General features: G+C 43.1%; 1 protein-coding gene across 1 annotated transcript; it reads left to right on the forward strand.

The window, feature by feature from the left end:
* Positions 1 to 1,485: 1,485 nt before the first annotated feature.
* Positions 1,486 to 16,098, forward strand: DNAJC21 (DnaJ heat shock protein family (Hsp40) member C21). The gene is made up of 12 exons (XM_064736174.1): positions 1,486 to 1,670; positions 1,821 to 1,914; positions 2,761 to 2,884; positions 3,786 to 3,908; positions 8,665 to 8,969; positions 10,329 to 10,480; positions 10,820 to 10,907; positions 11,145 to 11,303; positions 11,965 to 12,004; positions 13,864 to 14,048; positions 14,431 to 14,503; positions 15,503 to 16,098. Exons 1-12 carry the CDS (start codon positions 1,574 to 1,576, stop codon positions 15,665 to 15,667), a joined length of 1,605 nt encoding a protein of 534 aa, XP_064592244.1. The 5' UTR covers positions 1,486 to 1,573; the 3' UTR covers positions 15,668 to 16,098.
* Positions 16,099 to 16,587: the final 489 nt, after the last annotated feature.

Consider the following 16,587-nt stretch of genomic DNA (forward strand, 5'->3'; position numbering starts at 1 on the left):
GGGGGCAGCTGCCCTGGCTATGGCCCCTCTCACTTTCTTGTGCACCTCTCTGGTGGGTGGGCCGAGAAGCAAAGGAGGCTGTGAGTCTGAGCATTGCTCAGCAATAATGCAAGCATTTCTGTTACTATCCACACAACATTTGTGTTTTCAGCACAAATCCAAAACACTGCTCCCTACCTGCTACTGTGATGAAAATTGACTCTATACCAGCCAAAACCTCCTGTGACAAAGGTGTGTATTGGAGGGAGATCCCCCCTCAGCCTCCTCTCCAACCTGAACAAGACACGTAACTTCAGCTGCTGTGACCTCTCTCAATCTAAGCTGCCCTCCTCCTGATAAACTCCAATAGCTTTATATCCTTCTTATGTTGAGGTGACCCAAAGCTGCCCCAGCACTCGAGGTGAGGCCGCCCCAGTGCAGAGCAGAGCAGGACAATCCCCTCCCTTGCCCGGCTGGTGATGCTGTGCCTGATGCCCCAGGACAGGGCTGGCCCTCCTGGCTGCCAGGACACTGCTGGCTTGTGTTCAATTTGCCATGTTTGGATTAAACACTGAGTTTAGGACCTCCAGATTTTACTGTGAGATCAGGGCCTCCAGATCTTGCTGTATCATCCAAAACTCAGTTTGTGTAGTGCCCACTGATACACATGTGACCTAGAGAAGGAAAGCAACTTGGACCAATGCTAAAATCTCTGAAGACCATAGGTATAAAGAAAAGATACCTTGAGAATGTGCACTGTGCTGGTGCACTGTGCCACTGAGCTCCTCAACGCCCACAGGAATCAGAAATATCTGTTTCAGAAATAGCGTGGCCAGCAGGCCTAGGGAAGCTATTCTTCCCCTGTGCTCAGCACTAGTGAGGTGACACCATGAGTCGTGTGTTCAGGTCTGGGCTCCTCAGTTCAGGAAGGACTTTGAGGTATTGGAGCAAATTCAGAAAAGGAAAACCAAGCTGTGAAGCACAACAAAGCCTGGAGCACAGGTCGTAAGAGAAGCAGGGGTATTTATCCTGGCAATGAGGAGGCTCAGGGGAGATCTCATTGCACTCTACAGCTCCCTGAAAGGAAGGGGTGGCCAGGTTGGAGTCAGACTTTTCTCTGAGGCAACCGGCAATAGAACAAGAGCATTGGCCTTAAGCCGTGCCAGGGGACGTTAACGTTGTACATAAGGAATAATTTCTTCACAGAAAGCCGGATTAGACATTGGGATGGGCTGTGCAGGGAGGGTGGAGTCACTGTCCCTGGAGGTGTTCAAGAAAACCCTGGAGTAGCACTCAGTGCCACGGTCTGGTTGACACGGTGGTGTTGGGTCACGGATAGGGCTCGATGATCTCGGAGATCTTTTCCGCCCTCACTGATGCTGTGCATTCCAGCACAAGGTATCCGGTTAGTCGGACACGCCGTGTTTGAAGCACTCCCAAGGTGCCGCCGGCAGCCGGCCGACACCGCGCCGCAGGTCCCTCCCCTCCCGCCTCGCTCCTCCCGCTGCCGCTTCGCCCCTCCCGGCGCGAGCGGCAGTGCCCGCTGTCCCGGGGTCCCCGCCCCGTCCCGCCTGCCGCCGCCGCCGCCATCGCCATGAAATGCCACTACGAGGTGCTGGGCGTGAGGCGCGACGCCGCCGAGGAGGAGCTGAAGCGGGCGTACCGCCGGCTGGCGCTGCGCTGGCACCCGGGTACGGCCCGGGCCCGGCCCCGGCCCCGGCCCCGGCTCCGCGCGGCGCGGGGGCACCGCGCTGCCGCCTGGCTCGGTGCCGGGGGCGGCGGGGCGGCTGCTGCCGCCGAGCCCGACCACCGCTGACCGGTTTCGTTAAATTGTCCTGCAGATAAAAACCTCGACAACGCGGAGGAGGCAGCGGAGCAGTTCAAGTTGATCCAGGCGGCGTACGACGTGCTCAGCGACCCACAGGAACGGGCCTGGTGAGCGGCGCTTGGCCTGGCTGAGGTTTTTTAGCCCGGGCTTGCCAGGGCTTGTCCTGTGCTGCTCCTGGGCCTTGCTGCAAGGTGGCGAGGGCAGGCGTGGGCAGGGGCAGCCGGCTGATGTTAGGTTGTGCCGGAGTTGGAGCCCTGCAGCCCCGTGGAGGGGCACGCTCGCCCTCTCACCCTCCTCGTGGTGTGCCGGGAGCTGAGGGCGTGCTGGGCCCCAGCAGCGCCCTGCCGACAGCCGGGCTGGGCCTGCGCCTCCTCCCCGAGCGGCTCCTCAGCGCAGCCCTGGTCAGCCCTCAGGCCCCGGGCAGTGCGTACAGGTGTCCCGTTCTAATTTGAAATACACACATACACATCTCTAAGGGATCGCTATTCTAAATGTTCTGTGTAGCTTTTTTTTCACACGGTCTGAAGCATCTACCAGGTTACACAGCCAAACCCACCTCTCCTGAGTTTGTCCTCCTTGAGAATACTAGGCTGTTTTCCAGTTTTTATGTGCTTGGGTATGATTTGGGGTTTTTTGAGTGCCTGCAAATATTGGGTGATTTAAATAATGCCCTACCCCTTTCTGAAAGTTTTGTGAGGCATCTTTCAAATGTGATTCACTGGTAGGTAGCTCTTGAGGAATTATTGCTATACATATTGCAGATAAAATAAAGGTTAAGAGGGAACACCTACTGAGTCTGTCAGTTTTTTCTCTCTGAAGACTTTGTATGTGAGAGACAAGTTACAGACAGTGGGTTAAGCTATACAGTGATGTTATAGGTGTACTGTGTTAGTTTATCAGCACTGTGGGATGTTCCATGTTTCTACATCCTTGATGCTGTGGATTTTTTCCAGGTATGATAGTCACAGGGAGGCTCTGCTGAAAGGAGGAGTTGATGGAGACTATCAAGATGATAGCTTGGATCTGCTGCACTACTTCACTGTTAGCTGCTACTCTGGATATGGGGATGATGAAAAGGTAAGCTATAAATTAATCTTTAATTGATCAGCTTAAGTTTCATTATAAGTGTAAGCATTTGTTTTGTGTTAAAGTTATATGTAGAATTGTTAGCACAGCTTACACAAATCCAAGAGGAAACTTAACCTGGATGTATAAGGAGGCTTTAATCTTGCCTATTGTCCAACAATTACTTAATCAAAATGTCCAGCTATGTTGTACAACTACAGATGTGTGCATATTGTTTATTTATCTCATATAGTGAAGGATTCCAGGGCTTTGCCATACCATCTGTTTATTTAGAAATAACTTTCTCAAGCAAGAATCTTGTAAACAACAGAAAAGCAATGTAACAATAGCCTTTGGGGGAAGGTGTCCTTGCTGTAATTGAATTCCCTATTGGATTTTTGAATTTCCCATTGGATTTTAAAATACTCACTAATAATATTTAATATATTGAAAAGCTCCAGGTGATTAGAAAAGCATCCACCAGAGGAAATACTTACCTGTCCTTCTGTTACTGTACTGGTAGTCAGTTAGTAACATATTAATTTAGGAAAATATAAGATATTTAATAGTGAATTTTATGTCTGGAGCTTCCACAAAACTTGATCTGGTGTAACTAGGAACTTATCACCATCTCCAGCATATGGAAATTTTCTTTTAAAATCGGTGTTTAACTACATGTGTGAGGAAGACAGAGACTGTGTGAGGAAGGTGGAAATAAAAGGCATGAGAAATAGTGGAATTTTGTTAGGAAGGGTCTTGTACCTCAGCAAGTGCTCACAAGGCCTTTATTCTGGTTTTGAGTTGTTCTTGCAGTGTAGCAACCTTTCTCTAAAATAGACAGCACCTGAGCATTTGTACATCTGTTACTGTGCCACGCAAAAGCTTTATTTATTTGTTTGTTTGTTTGTTTCAGGGATTCTTTACAGTGTATCGACAAGTTTTTGAGAAGATTGCGAAGGAAGAGCTGGAATATATGACAGAGGAAGATATTGAAGAATTCCCTATGTTTGGATATTCCCATAGTGACTATGATACGGTAAGGGCAAGTGTAAAACTGAACTGCAGGTAAACCTGCAGGAGTTAAACCATTACTTTGTCCCAAAGGAGGGGTGCCTCTGATCTCTGAATGCCATGCATCTGTGGTTATTTTCTACTATTGTAGACCATTACTGCAAAGGAAGTGCTTGTGGTCTGATTCATATTTATGTGAATTAAAATTGGTATTTCCTGCTGGAGTACAGTATTAGCCAGGCCTGCTGGGTGAGTTGTCAGACAGATGCTTCTCAGGGACAACCATCAATTATGCCAGTGGAACTTGAGTCTAGTGCAAGACCTATAAAGCAAATGAATGGATGTTTTCTTTGTTTCCTGATGAGAGCAGTTTACCAGTGTTTAACGCAACTTGTGTTACAGACAGGGGTACTGAGCTAATTTTTTTCCTGTAACATGTAGCATCTTGCCTCAAACAGGCAAGCTGCATAGCACTTAGTGTAGCACAGCCTTTAGAAAGTAGATGTGATTTCGACTGGCAGTGTGAGCTGCCATTATGATCACATTGTCACCTGCAATTTGTTTGTAGTCAGATTTGATTCAGAAAAAATTGCATGCTTTCCTCTGTGAAGAAAGAAAAGAAGGTGTATGGGTACTTGTATGACTCTTGAATTCTTGTCACCTGGTTTGCCAACTATTTGTTATAATATATCACACTATCAGATTTAGGATTTTTTTTAAGGTTACCAGTTACCTGTGTTGAAATTAAAAAATGAGGTGATAACACTTTCCCTAGGGAGTAACTGCACAGTATGAAGTGCACTCAAATGTTACTTCTAGTGTGGTACTTCTCCCTGTCACTTTCTCTGTAAGGATAATTATTTATGAAATTTGAATTGATTCATGCCTTAAAAGTTAGTAGCTTCAGTGGTACAAAACTTGACTGGAGTTGGAAACAAAAGTTACAAATCAAACTTCTTGAGAAGTGCCAGAAAGGGTGTTTGGATATGGGGAGAAGTTACAGGATGGCTTAACAAATGGAAATCTTTCCCAAGGAGAATACATAGTATCTCTGGACCCACTAAAATATGTCTTCTAATATCGTTATCTTGACACATCTTTTGAAAACTGCTTCTTTTGAGTCCATGGGACAGATAAGATTATAAACTCAAAATAGCTTTAGTGCTTATGTCAATTAATAAGTGCAGAAAGGACTGGAATTCTGATCAACATGCTTTGACATCTGCCTAGTTCACGCTGTTCTGGAAGCAGCGTGCTCACTTTACCCCCCCCCCCCAGGGATTCCTAGGGGTATTTTATAGGAAATAGCTTCTGGTAAGTAGAAAGGTAATTTTCCCTGTTGTCTTATATTCAGACAAAGAGATTATACTGTCAGAGGATTCCAGCATTGCAGTGCTCACTTCTCTACGCAGTAGGAATATAATGGGAAAGGAGTTTTAGAAGGGAGCTACAAAAACTATACAAAGGCTTTAAACTATGTGATGTGAATGCTCTCTGGTTTGGTCTGCTTTGTAAGTTCACAAGAAGCATGAGAGGCAGCTTGGTCAGAGCCAGGCAGCCAGGAAAGATGTTCTTAAGGCCATGAGTTCACAAGCATTCATGGGAAGAGAAGACTTGCACGTCAACAAAAATGATCAGCTTCAGGTACAAGTAGTAGGCAAAACAAAATCCACTTGGGAGTTCAGCAAGGGCTGCTGTACAGGCTGCTGGTGAGTGCCAGACATGTGCAGGTTGCTAAGGTAGCTGCTGAGAATGGGGAGTGTCCCACCCTATACATCTGGTGAAGGGGAGGATGGTCCCTGTCATCAGTTGGTGGGTGTGCATCCTTTTGCACGAAAGTATCCTCTTCTGAAGCAGAAATCTCTGGTAGGTAGTCGAATATTACGTAGGTTATTGGATGAAATATGAATGTTTATTGGTTATATTTTGTGATAGCTGAGAAAAATTGTAGTGACTTACCTGCCGGAAGCCACAGCCATGAACTTCACATGTAGCTAGGCTGCTGGAAGTTATTGTTGGGTTGTTCCTGTGAATAACAATTGATCGTTTTATTCACAGTTTCTGTGAATAAAAATGGCAGAGGAAGAACAGAACTGACTAAAAAAACATTAAACCATGAAGTTAAATACTTCTATGAGGTATCCCAAAGTATGAGCAGTTGGGCAAATAGAAGTGAGTAGTAAAAGGGAACATTGATGGTACAAGTAATGTAAGAAGGGAGATTAGGCATATCTTGATTGCTGAATATACAAATATACAGAAGGGCAATAATTATTTGGAGAGAAATAAAGAACAAACCCAAAGTGATTCTGAGGTCATGTTATTAGTCCAGCACTTACACATGAATAGTAAAAGGGAGGAGAATAAGTAACAATCACTTTTTATTCTAATGTGAAAGCTAGGGGGAATAATTCTAGCCTACAGTCATGTAGTTTACTAACAAAACAGGAGTAAATGTTTCTTCACATAGCCATTTCTTAAACTGTGCAAGTCACACCTCCTTGCTGTTGTGTCATCAAGGGCTTTTCATTTCTCTTACTTGGGAAGTGGAGAGAATATACAAGGAAGAAATAGCATTATGTATTTGTTTTTTGTTTTGCTGCTTTTTTTATGCTGTGCAAGTGTGTGGCTGACCTCTGGTGTTGTGTACTGTGGAGTGTGTGTTTAATGTGTGTTTGATGTTTGTAGGTAAGTACCAGCTTGCAGGCAGCATGTGTGATTCTGATTGTGCTTTTCAGTTTGACAGGAGAAATACAGGACAGCTAAGTAACTGGACACTAGTATCAGCGTGATCCAATCCTGCATGGGGATATTTTTAGAAGTTGCAGTTTGTAATAGTTTAGATGAGGTTGTTGCTTTCAGACTTCAAGGATGATGTTAGGAATTTTTCTAAATCTTCATTGCTCTGAGACAAAACTGTGGCCTGTTCAGAAAAAAGGGTTACAGAAGCTCTGAATTGAAATAAACAGGGCCAGGAGACTTCTTCTCCTTTATAATGCCTTTATTAAAAGTGATCAGCTCAGGATTGGGCGGCTCGGCAGGGCTGCAGTCCCCGTCGCGTCTCCCAGGGCGACGCAGAGGAGGAGGATATGCGCAGCTCCGTCCACTAGGGGTAGAGCCGGGGGATCCAGTCCTCGTGGGAGCCTTAGGGCGTGAGGTCCCCGTCAGATGTTGCTTTTGAGCCTCGGTGGCCACCCTGGTCCCGGCGTTGGGACCACTCCCTGCTCAGGGCGAGAGGGGCTCCGAAGGTGTTCAGCATCTCTGCAGGCTCAGCACTCAGCTCCTCACGTCCAGACATCACTTTAGTCTCTCAACTCTTATTTGCCTCGTTGTTTTTGGGGTTTTCTCTGTGCTTCTGGAGTCGGGGTCTCACAAAGCATTCTGGACTTTGGAGTCACTTTGCATAATCCCCCCCACCCTCTCAGGTGTCTTCCCTATGCTGTAAGAGAGCACAGCCTCGGGGAATGGTCATCCACTGCACCCAGCCAGGTTTTTTACTAATACAAAAAAGGAGATAAGCCTTAACGACCCGGTATTACAATAACAAAGCGCTAAGAATCCTGGCAGAGCCTGAGACCTGGCTGTGTCCTTGTAACTCTTTCTCACAAAAAAATATTAACTGAATTTTTGTTCATAACATGAATTATTTCTCTGGTTTTTCTGTCCCTCCTTGTTGAAGTGAAGGGAGCGACCCACCTTTGTTGATCAGCATCGACTCCAGTTTATTGATCAAATTAGACACCTTTTAAAACAGTGTTAATTCACTTCATGCATATTGCAAAATCTGAGCTCCTGATAGGCTGTAGAGAAAACTTCAGCTCCTCCTTTTGTTTACAATACCTGAAGTTAGTTTACTGAAAGCAAGATCAGTGTTCTCACCATGATATGAAAAGTTCTCAAAACCTTCATATCTATTCCCAGACTGGCCATCTGTTCCCAGTAGCAGCCAAGGACAGAACGGTCTGAGAATCTTGTTGTTTATATAAAAGGTGGCTGATAACCTAATTATTTACAGAATCAAGGCTCGGAAAGGCTGCTTTTTTCCCTTAGCTGAATCCCTTCATGGCCTCTTTCTTTAAGTGCTGTGGTGTGTTCTTAAGTTTGTTAGTTGCTCCCCTATTTTCTGTATTAAATGGTTTCTTCCTTTCCCAGGACTTCCTGCTGCTACCCTGTCAGTTAGGTTGCTATGGAAATGAAACTGCTCCTCCCCTGGTTTCTCTTATAAAGTGAAAGTTGTCTCCTCCTTGGGTCCAGTCAATCACCCCTTTTTCTCCTCCCAGGTTTTGAGAATTTTCTTTTCTCTGGGAGTTATGGTTGGCTGTAGCCCCGGAGCCCCTCCTATGATTTATAACAGTTGGTTACTTTGGTATATCAGTTATTTTTCGTACCTCCAAATATGTATTTCTATTGGATAGCCGGGTTTCCCTGCCTTCTTCCCCCCTTTTCCCTTAAAACCCTCTCCTGCCCCCTGTTCGGGGCCATTTGCTGGGTGTTTTCCCCTCCTTGTTGGTTCTTCTGTAATAAACCGACAGTTTACCCCCAGCAAGTGGTCGCCTCCTAATTCGTCTCTCACCACGCTGCTCCGAGCTATCCCCCAGCTCAGCCCGAGGCCAAGATGCCGAGGGGGGCTGGCTTCAGATGCGCAGGGGCACCGGCCTTCGCCCCTCACCAGCTAGCCAGATTCCAGGGCCGTGGACGCCCATGCGCATTTAAGCCATGCTTGAACCAGGCTCTCCACACCTCCTCAACAAGTGACTTACTTTTTGTTTTTTTTCTTGTAGGTAGTCCACCCTTTCTATGCATATTGGCAGAGTTTCTGTACACAGAAAAACTTTGCTTGGAAAGAAGAGTATGACACACGACAAGCCTCAAACCGCTGGGAGAAACGAGCTATGGAAAAAGAGAACAAGAAAACGAGGGAGAAAGCAAGGAAAGAGAGGAATGAGCTGATCCGTCAGCTAGTAGCCTTTATTCGTAAGAGGGATAAAAGAGTACAGGCTCACAGAAAACTTGTGGAAGAACAAAATGCAGAAAAAACTAGGAAAGCAGAAGAATTTCGGAGGCAACAGAAGCTAAAACAAGCCAAGTATGTACATGTCAAACAAATTATTATTTTTTAAACTTGAAGAAATTATCCATGAGGATATGGTATAGACTTAGATTCTAATAGTAGCAGCTCCACTTGCTCTTTTAAACACCCCTGAAAATTTTACATATTAATTTTGGTCTCAAGTCTGAGCTTTTTAAAACTCAGGTTTCTGAGTTTGTTCTGACTTGTACAGAGGTCTAAGATAACTGGGGAATGCTTATCTGGGTGCTGTGAGTAACTGGCTATAATAGCACAGAACCAAGTGTGCTTTTATTTACCGGGGGAAATGAAATTTATTACCTATTTTCCTTTAAAGAAAATAGAATGTAAGTTGTAGAATAAGAGAGAATGACCTGGACTTAGATCACCTTCATCTGCCTTGGAGGTGTACCTGCCAAGAAGAAAGAAGGGATAATGAGCTTATCTTTGTCTTCCCTCTGAATTCTTTGGGAAGGATCCTTTCCTTGGACTAAATGCAGTGCCAAAGTTTGGCTTTTTTGCTAGAATAAAAATGGTCTCCCAACCATAGCCCAAATTAATTTTTTTCAACTGGAAGAACTGTTTGCCTGCACATATGAGGAAGGAGCTTAAATTCTTATTAAGAATGCACTTGCAAAATAACAGATATCATTAAAATTAGGTAATAACATAAATGGAGTATATTATGTACTGGTTTTCTGTATATATACATATGCATTCACCCTTTCGGGACAATAAAGTAGGGTCATGCATTTAATGACAACTGGCTCGATAATTCTGAAACAAGAAGCCAGCTGGAACAAAATTCAACTGTCCTGTGATGCCATATTTGGTAATTTGGGGCACACTTAAACTGGGTAAACTGAGATGGTACATTCCTATAGCACAGTCAAGGAGTAATGTGCTTGTGGATTTTGTTGTCCTGTATTTTTTTGAGTTTGTGTGGCATTCACATTCTCTGAACAGGGAGACATAATTATCTCTCTCAGAGTTCAGCCTTCTGAATCAATAAAGTCAGATACCAATCATTCCCTTCATTGGGGGCGCCCTGTTTTACTGTAAGTTTGGATCTTAGAGTAGGTTGAGATGACTTCCTTGCTGTCAGCTTGATACTGACCATGCTGCTCAGCATGTTCTGCCTGAAATTCAACCAGGACCCACCTATGTTAATAAATCTGCTTACAGTGCAGAGGTGCCCACTGACATCACAAATTAACTCAGATTTCCAATTGTGTGCTCCATCATATGTTCAGAACTTTCCTCCTGTGATGCGGAAGAAGAACAATTATCTTTAGGTAGAAGTTATCTTTAGTTACACTGTTCCCCTAGTTCCCATCTCAGGGACACAGTGTAGAAGTTACTGTATTCTGCTTGCAGGCTTGCTGAGCAGTACAAAGAGCAGAGCTGGGTAACTATGTCAGATCTGGAGAGAGAGCTGCAAGAGATGGAGGCACAATATGAAAAGGAATTTGGAGATGGATCAGGTGGTGAAGATGCATTAGAAGAACAGGAGACAAAAAGCATTGAAGGTATGGTGTGTGTGGAGGTGATATCTACTGAGTCACTGCAGTATGAGTGTGGCTCACTTACAGCCTCAAATCCACAGTTCTGACGTAATGCAACTCACTCCCTCCCTCTGAGGATGCTGGACTATAGTCTGTCCCTCTCTGGTGTTTTTCTTTGAACAAGCTGCAGCTGTTAATTTATACCAGTGTCTGATTGTTGAGGTGATCTTGAGCTGTCTGTGTGTCAGTAGTACTGGAGAAATTGAATGTCAGTGCTGTGACTATTTTCTGGGGCTTAAAGAGCATCTTGTTCAAAAATTGCTGATCTGAGTTTGTCTCTCTGATTCCTGCTGATCTCTTCAGACAAACTGAATGATGAAACTGAAGAAGCTGAACTTGTTGATGGTCTTTACTGCCCTGCTTGTGACAAATTGTTAAAAACTGAGAAAGCGTAAGTATTTGTGGCTGGGGATTTGTGGGTGAAGGTGTTGGATTTTAAGTTATTTAAAACTGCATTTTAGAGAATTTTTAACTTCACATAATGATGAGTGTTGTCTTTCCAGTAAAGACATTGTCAGTGCAGAATTTTCCATACTTAGTAGTGCTGGATAATGGGCCTGTTGTTAATTTATGTAAATATAACTATGTTTGCTCAGAGTAACCTGCAGTAACAATCTGGCCTTCACAGCATGAAGAATCACGAGAAATCAAAGAAGCATCGAGAAATGGTATCGCTGTTACGACAGCACTTGGAAGAGGAGGAAGGGAAATTTGATGTGTCTTTAGATGATGCAGATGGAATACAGACCAAAGAGGAGGAAGAAACAGAAGACATACCCAAACAGAAGTACTTGAAATTGTTTTTAATCTTATCATGACTCATGATTTTCTAAGTCTTAGTGGCCTTCAGAGGGTGCCCCTGATGATTTGCCACTGCATTGCTCTCAGTATTGTGCAATTTGAAATACTTCTTAGCATCAGAGTTCCAGTAAAACACATGCCTGTGCATGACTACATTTGAGTGGCAAAAAACAACAGACTTATATTTTCTCTGCTGCCTAAAATTGTATGTTAAGGAAAAGAAAGATTTCCTATTTTCAAGGAGAGGGACTTCCACAGAGCTAGTGCTTATTGATTTGGTACTTACTGTCAATTGATTGGTGGCATAACTGGAAAATGAGCATGCTCAAAATCAGAATTGTTACACGACTTAATTTTTTAAACAGCCAGAGCACAATTCCAGCTATCTCACTAGTATCTTTGGGTTCAGTCTGAGCAGAACAAATGTTTTACTAAATGCAGTGAGTAGTTTGGGAGACCTATTGTTTTATTTCTGGCATGAGTAACTTTCTTTTTGTGGCTACCTAATACCATGTTAAGAGGATCAAGGAAAAGTATAGCTTGATTATACTATCAAGCTATACTTTTATAGAAATCCTATAGGTTTAGAAATCCTAGGTTTTGGGGGTTTTCTGTAAAAAAAGGTAATTTAAAAATTATCTTTACAGGCTCTCAAAGAAACAAAGGAAGAAGCAGAAAACAATGAAGGTATGTAGTCGTAATCATACTCTGGGAACTTTACAATCCAGTTTTCTTAAGAAGCCAAAAACTCACATTTAACTCCTGACAAATTATTTCTCTGTCCTGCAGAACAGGAGAGCTTGAAATTCCACAGAATTTTAAACTATTAAAAATACTTTAAATTATTTTTTGCCACCAGAATAACTTCTGTTAGATTTATTATAATCGTATTTTGTGATAGTAACATCATAGACCTCACTTCATTTTGTTAGTGCAGATGCTAATATGTGGTGCTGACTCTAAAAAAGCTGTAGTCTGAAGTATAAGAAGAACAGATGGAAACAGGCAGATGGGGAGAATGGAAGGAATTGGTCAGTAAGACCAGTAGTGGCCATGGTGCATTAAGAGCTCAATTTGGTGGTCACTTCTGGCTTTAGTTGTAGGAGTTGGTATAATGTGTTGTTTTTTAATCTCTAATTTAGAGGGGGTCAAAAAGACTGCCACAGTATTGGTTTTCTGCTGGCAATGTAGCTGTTGGAATGAGCACATCCATTCCAACTTTTTCCTGAACTGCAAGCAAAAGTAACACCTGGAGTCTGTGTTACTCCAGGATCTGAGTCTGTGTGTGATATGACAGCAGCAGGTGAAATTCACCAAGAGCAAGCTGTTTCAGGCTTGAGTGGCAGGGGTGTCATGGTCAGCATGCTCCTGTGTCTGCCTTCCTCAACCTTCATCCTTTTCAAGTACTTACTCCTCAGTCCTAGCCTTGTTCCAGTGAGCTGTCTGTACCAGATCCTGCCTCTTCCATGCTTTACCCTCTGATTTCCTATTCTCTGTTCAGCTTTTCTGCCTTCTCGCACTCCATCATTATCTCTTGTTCTTAAGAAATTTTTCTGAGACTTTCAAGCAGCTGAAGCTTCCTGGCTTCACATTGGCTGGTTCAGTTGCATAGTCCAAATATTGGCAGGACCTTCATGTTTCTGTGCAGGCCGTGAGGCTTCAGTTAACTCCTTCCTCCTCTGTGTGAGACCAGAAGGTCTGTTCTCACTGCAGGGGTGGCACACAGTCACCGTGGCTCTGTTCCATCAGTTTGCTACAGCCTGGACAGTAGGTGCCACTCTTGCGTTGCTCAAGCTGCAGTCTTACGCTGGGAAATCCTCACCTCCATCCTCTGCCAAGCATTGTGGAGTACTGGGAATCTGTGTGGGTTTTATTTTCTTTTCCTGAAGTTAGGATTAGCCAAGTTTTTTTCAGGTAGCTGAGACTTTGCACTAGAGGTGGTAAGAGTTCCATTAATGTGGTGTTAGGTCAAATTTGTTATTGTGTTTTTGGGAGCTTTGCTATTCTGCTTCAGACAGGAAGTTGATATTTTGCCAAACAATGTCTTGAGTCTAATCTGGCACATGGAAAAAGCTGCTGATATCTGCTAGGGAAGGAAAATACAGTGTGTCTACCTAATTTCAGTCAGCTCAGTTATTTTGGCTCCAGGTTCCTAATGCAGTTGTCTGGCATAGAAAACTTCAGTCTAAATAATTAACCCTTCGCAAAGTTATAAGCCACTACCTGTGAAATAAGAAATGATAGTCAGAACAGGATGAATCCTATGTGTAATTAAAAGTTACTGTAGTAGCTTCTGTAGTTTCAGAGGCTGTTTTATTGAAGTTTCTTCCCTTCACCACAGGTGGCCTCATCTTTCAAAACAGGATAACTAAGGTTTTACATGTTACAGTCTCACTGAAAACACACAGTAAAATTAAGAGGGTCCATGGCTTTCTCTACTCCCAACCCACCCATGTTTGAGGTAAATGAGTATAATACTATAAACATAGTCACTAATGAAATGGAAGTATTTAACTTGGATTTTTTTTTTTTTTTTGTTTGGACAGAGTTACGAGAACTCTTTTGATCAAAGTGATGATGAAGAAACAGTTGAACAAAAGGAGGTGCCCAGCATGGAGAAGGACAGTGGCTTAACAGAGGAGTTGGTAAATGATGGCCAAAGATGTTCAGAGGACACAGGCATTACAGATGATGTCAGCCAAGAGAATGAAACAAAAAGTGAAGCAAAAAGGTGTGTTGGTTGCAACATTGTAGTCACTGTGTCATGTTTGATATTGTCAAACAAGGAGAGATTTACTCTCAAATGTGGGCTCTGGGGGTGCTCACCAAAAGTGGTTTGAATAAATACGATACTAAACAAAGCATGCAGGGGCTTCTCTGGAGGTGGTATTTGACTGCAGATTGCTACCATATCACTTCCTAGGAGCTGATTCAACATTCTGAGATTAACAGTTGACTGTATAAATTAATTTTTTTTTTCTGGATGCACTTACATTTTGTTGTGGGAAGCAAGAACAGGGGAAAGCAGCAGAGTTATTGAAAACTGAAAACTGAAAAAGCTTGTAAATGCTAAATGTTCCTGTGCACTGATTTTAGCTCCTCTTTGTTGGCAGCACTAAGCCTAAAGGGAAGAAAGCCAAGGAAGCAAAAAAGTCTCCTAAGGTGTCTTCAGAGAGCTCAACAATGGTATGTCAAATTACTTATGCTACTTAAAATAGCATTAGGTGTTGGAAGTGGACCACATTGCTCAAAGCCCCATCCAGCCTGGCCTTGGACACTTCCCAGGGATGAAGCATCCACAACTTCTCTATGCCAATACCTTTTCACCCTTACAGTAAGGAATTTCTTCATAATGTGTAATCTAGACCTGCCCTCTGTCAGTTTAAGGCCATTGCCCGTTGTCCTGTCACTCTGCCTGTATAAAAAGTCACTCTCTCTCCTTTATGTAAGCTCCCTTAAGACACAGGAAGGCTGCAGTGAGTTCTCCCTGGAGCCTTCTCTTCATCTTTCTCAGCCTGTCTTTACAGGAGGGCTGAATGGTGGGGGTCATGTAATTACAGAGAAGGCTATTTTTTGGTCACCTCCAGTCCACCAATTCTGTCCCTGTGATTTTGATAGAACTGAAACTTCAGCTCTTGTCCTCACAGAGAAATACAGGGCTCAGCTTCATTTCTAGGAGAGCTGGTGAGGCTCTGTGTGCAAGGCAGTTCAGATGATTAAACAGCTGGGGACAGAGCTGTTGCCACCCAGCACCTGACAGGCCAGTACTGTTTGCATCTATCTCAATATTGATGCTTGCCAGAGAGGAACACTTTGTAGAACTACAGCTAAGACATACTAAATTCACTGCATCTCAGAGCCCAAAGCATTACCTACCTGTATGGTCAGGTGAGATCAAAACTATCCTTTACTTTGAATAGTAAAGATTTACTTAGATTTGCAAGGCTTCCATTCTTAATTTTACTTAAAGCACTTTGAAATATAATGAAGTTATATTTGCAATTATTTGTTAAAAAATATGTGCTTAATTGTTAATGAATAATGAAATCTTGATGATAGAAACAAACAGCTTAGTCCTGCTTCATTGCCAAGGAGAAACTGTCTGCAAGAAATTGGTGTATTATACTGATGATGTATTCAATATGAGTGTGAAGCATTCCGTTTTTTTTTTTTTTCTCATTGTAGAATGAAGGTGCTATCCACTGTGTAACCTGCAACTGTACATTTCCATCCCGAAATAAATTGTTTGATCACCTGAAAGTCACAGGACATGCAAGAGCAACAACAATACCAACTGTAAATGGAGCTGTGAACACCAAAAACAAAAAAGAGAAACGTAAAAACAGATAGAACTTTGCTGTAGTGACAGTCTTCAGAATTGTACATTAACACTCTGAAAAAACTGAAACATGCACACTGCCTGTGTCTGGAGTTAAACAAAGAAGGCAAATACCAATGTAGGAAAAAAATGAAGATGCACAAAAGGAATATTGTAGGAAAAATGTAGGAAAAAAATGAAGATGCACAAAAGGAATATTATCTTGTGGAGGACTCTGTGCTTTCTTCTGTTTTTAAAAGCCTTCCTTTAATCATAGGATGGTTTGGTGTCAGGGCAGAGGTGGATGTTCCTTCCACCAGGCCACTTTGTCTTTGCTGTACCCTGAGCAGCTTTCACACCACAGGTGGGGAAATAGTAATTCAAAGCTACTCACCCTGTGTTCCTGTAGAACCTGCATGGATTATTTCCACACAGACGAAATAATAAATTATTTTGGCATGTGTGCTGTTGCTTTTCTTTTGAGAGGGCTCAGCTCAGGGTGAGTAGCCAGTAGCAGGGCCTGTGCTCTGTTGATGAGAACATGGTGCTAAGAACACCCAGGTCATGGGTCTGGTCCTCTATGGACCATTCTCTTAGGAGCTGGGCTTGATGATCCTTGTGGATCCATTCCAACTTAGAATATTCTTTGATTCTTGAGCCTCTATCAAATATGAAGCACTGCCAAGAAACGGGCTTTTCTTCTGCCATTTTCAAATTACTTAATTACATGAAGCAGCAGACAGAAGGGAAGAAGTTATATGACAAAGCTGTTTAAACCAGTTTTGACAATTGCTATTTGTTTTGTACAGTTACCTCTGTGGCAGGTGTTGGGGAAAAAAGGTCTAGCGGAACAGCCTTGCTGGAATAAGTGAGGGAGAAATAAACGAATGACATGAATTAATTAATTTGTTCTGATTTCTAAGGAAAGGCACTATGCTTGTGTTTAAAGGCA

The sequence above is a fragment of the Zonotrichia leucophrys genome, chromosome Z (genome assembly GCF_028769735.1).
Source record: "Zonotrichia leucophrys gambelii isolate GWCS_2022_RI chromosome Z, RI_Zleu_2.0, whole genome shotgun sequence".
NCBI classification, from domain to species: Eukaryota; Metazoa; Chordata; class Aves; order Passeriformes; family Passerellidae; genus Zonotrichia; species Zonotrichia leucophrys.

Bases quoted from the DNA above. Each gene is read 5' to 3' on its own strand.
- DNAJC21 (XM_064736174.1), top strand. From the start codon at position 1,574: ATGAAATGCCACTACGAGGTGCTGGGCGTGAGGCGCGACGCCGCCGAG. The intron at 2,885-3,785 runs GTAAGCTATAAA...TGTTTGTTTCAG, and splicing joins GATATGGGGATGATGAAAAG to GGATTCTTTACAGTGTATCG. The intron at 14,504-15,502 runs GTATGTCAAATT...TTCTCATTGTAG, and splicing joins CTTCAGAGAGCTCAACAATG to AATGAAGGTGCTATCCACTG.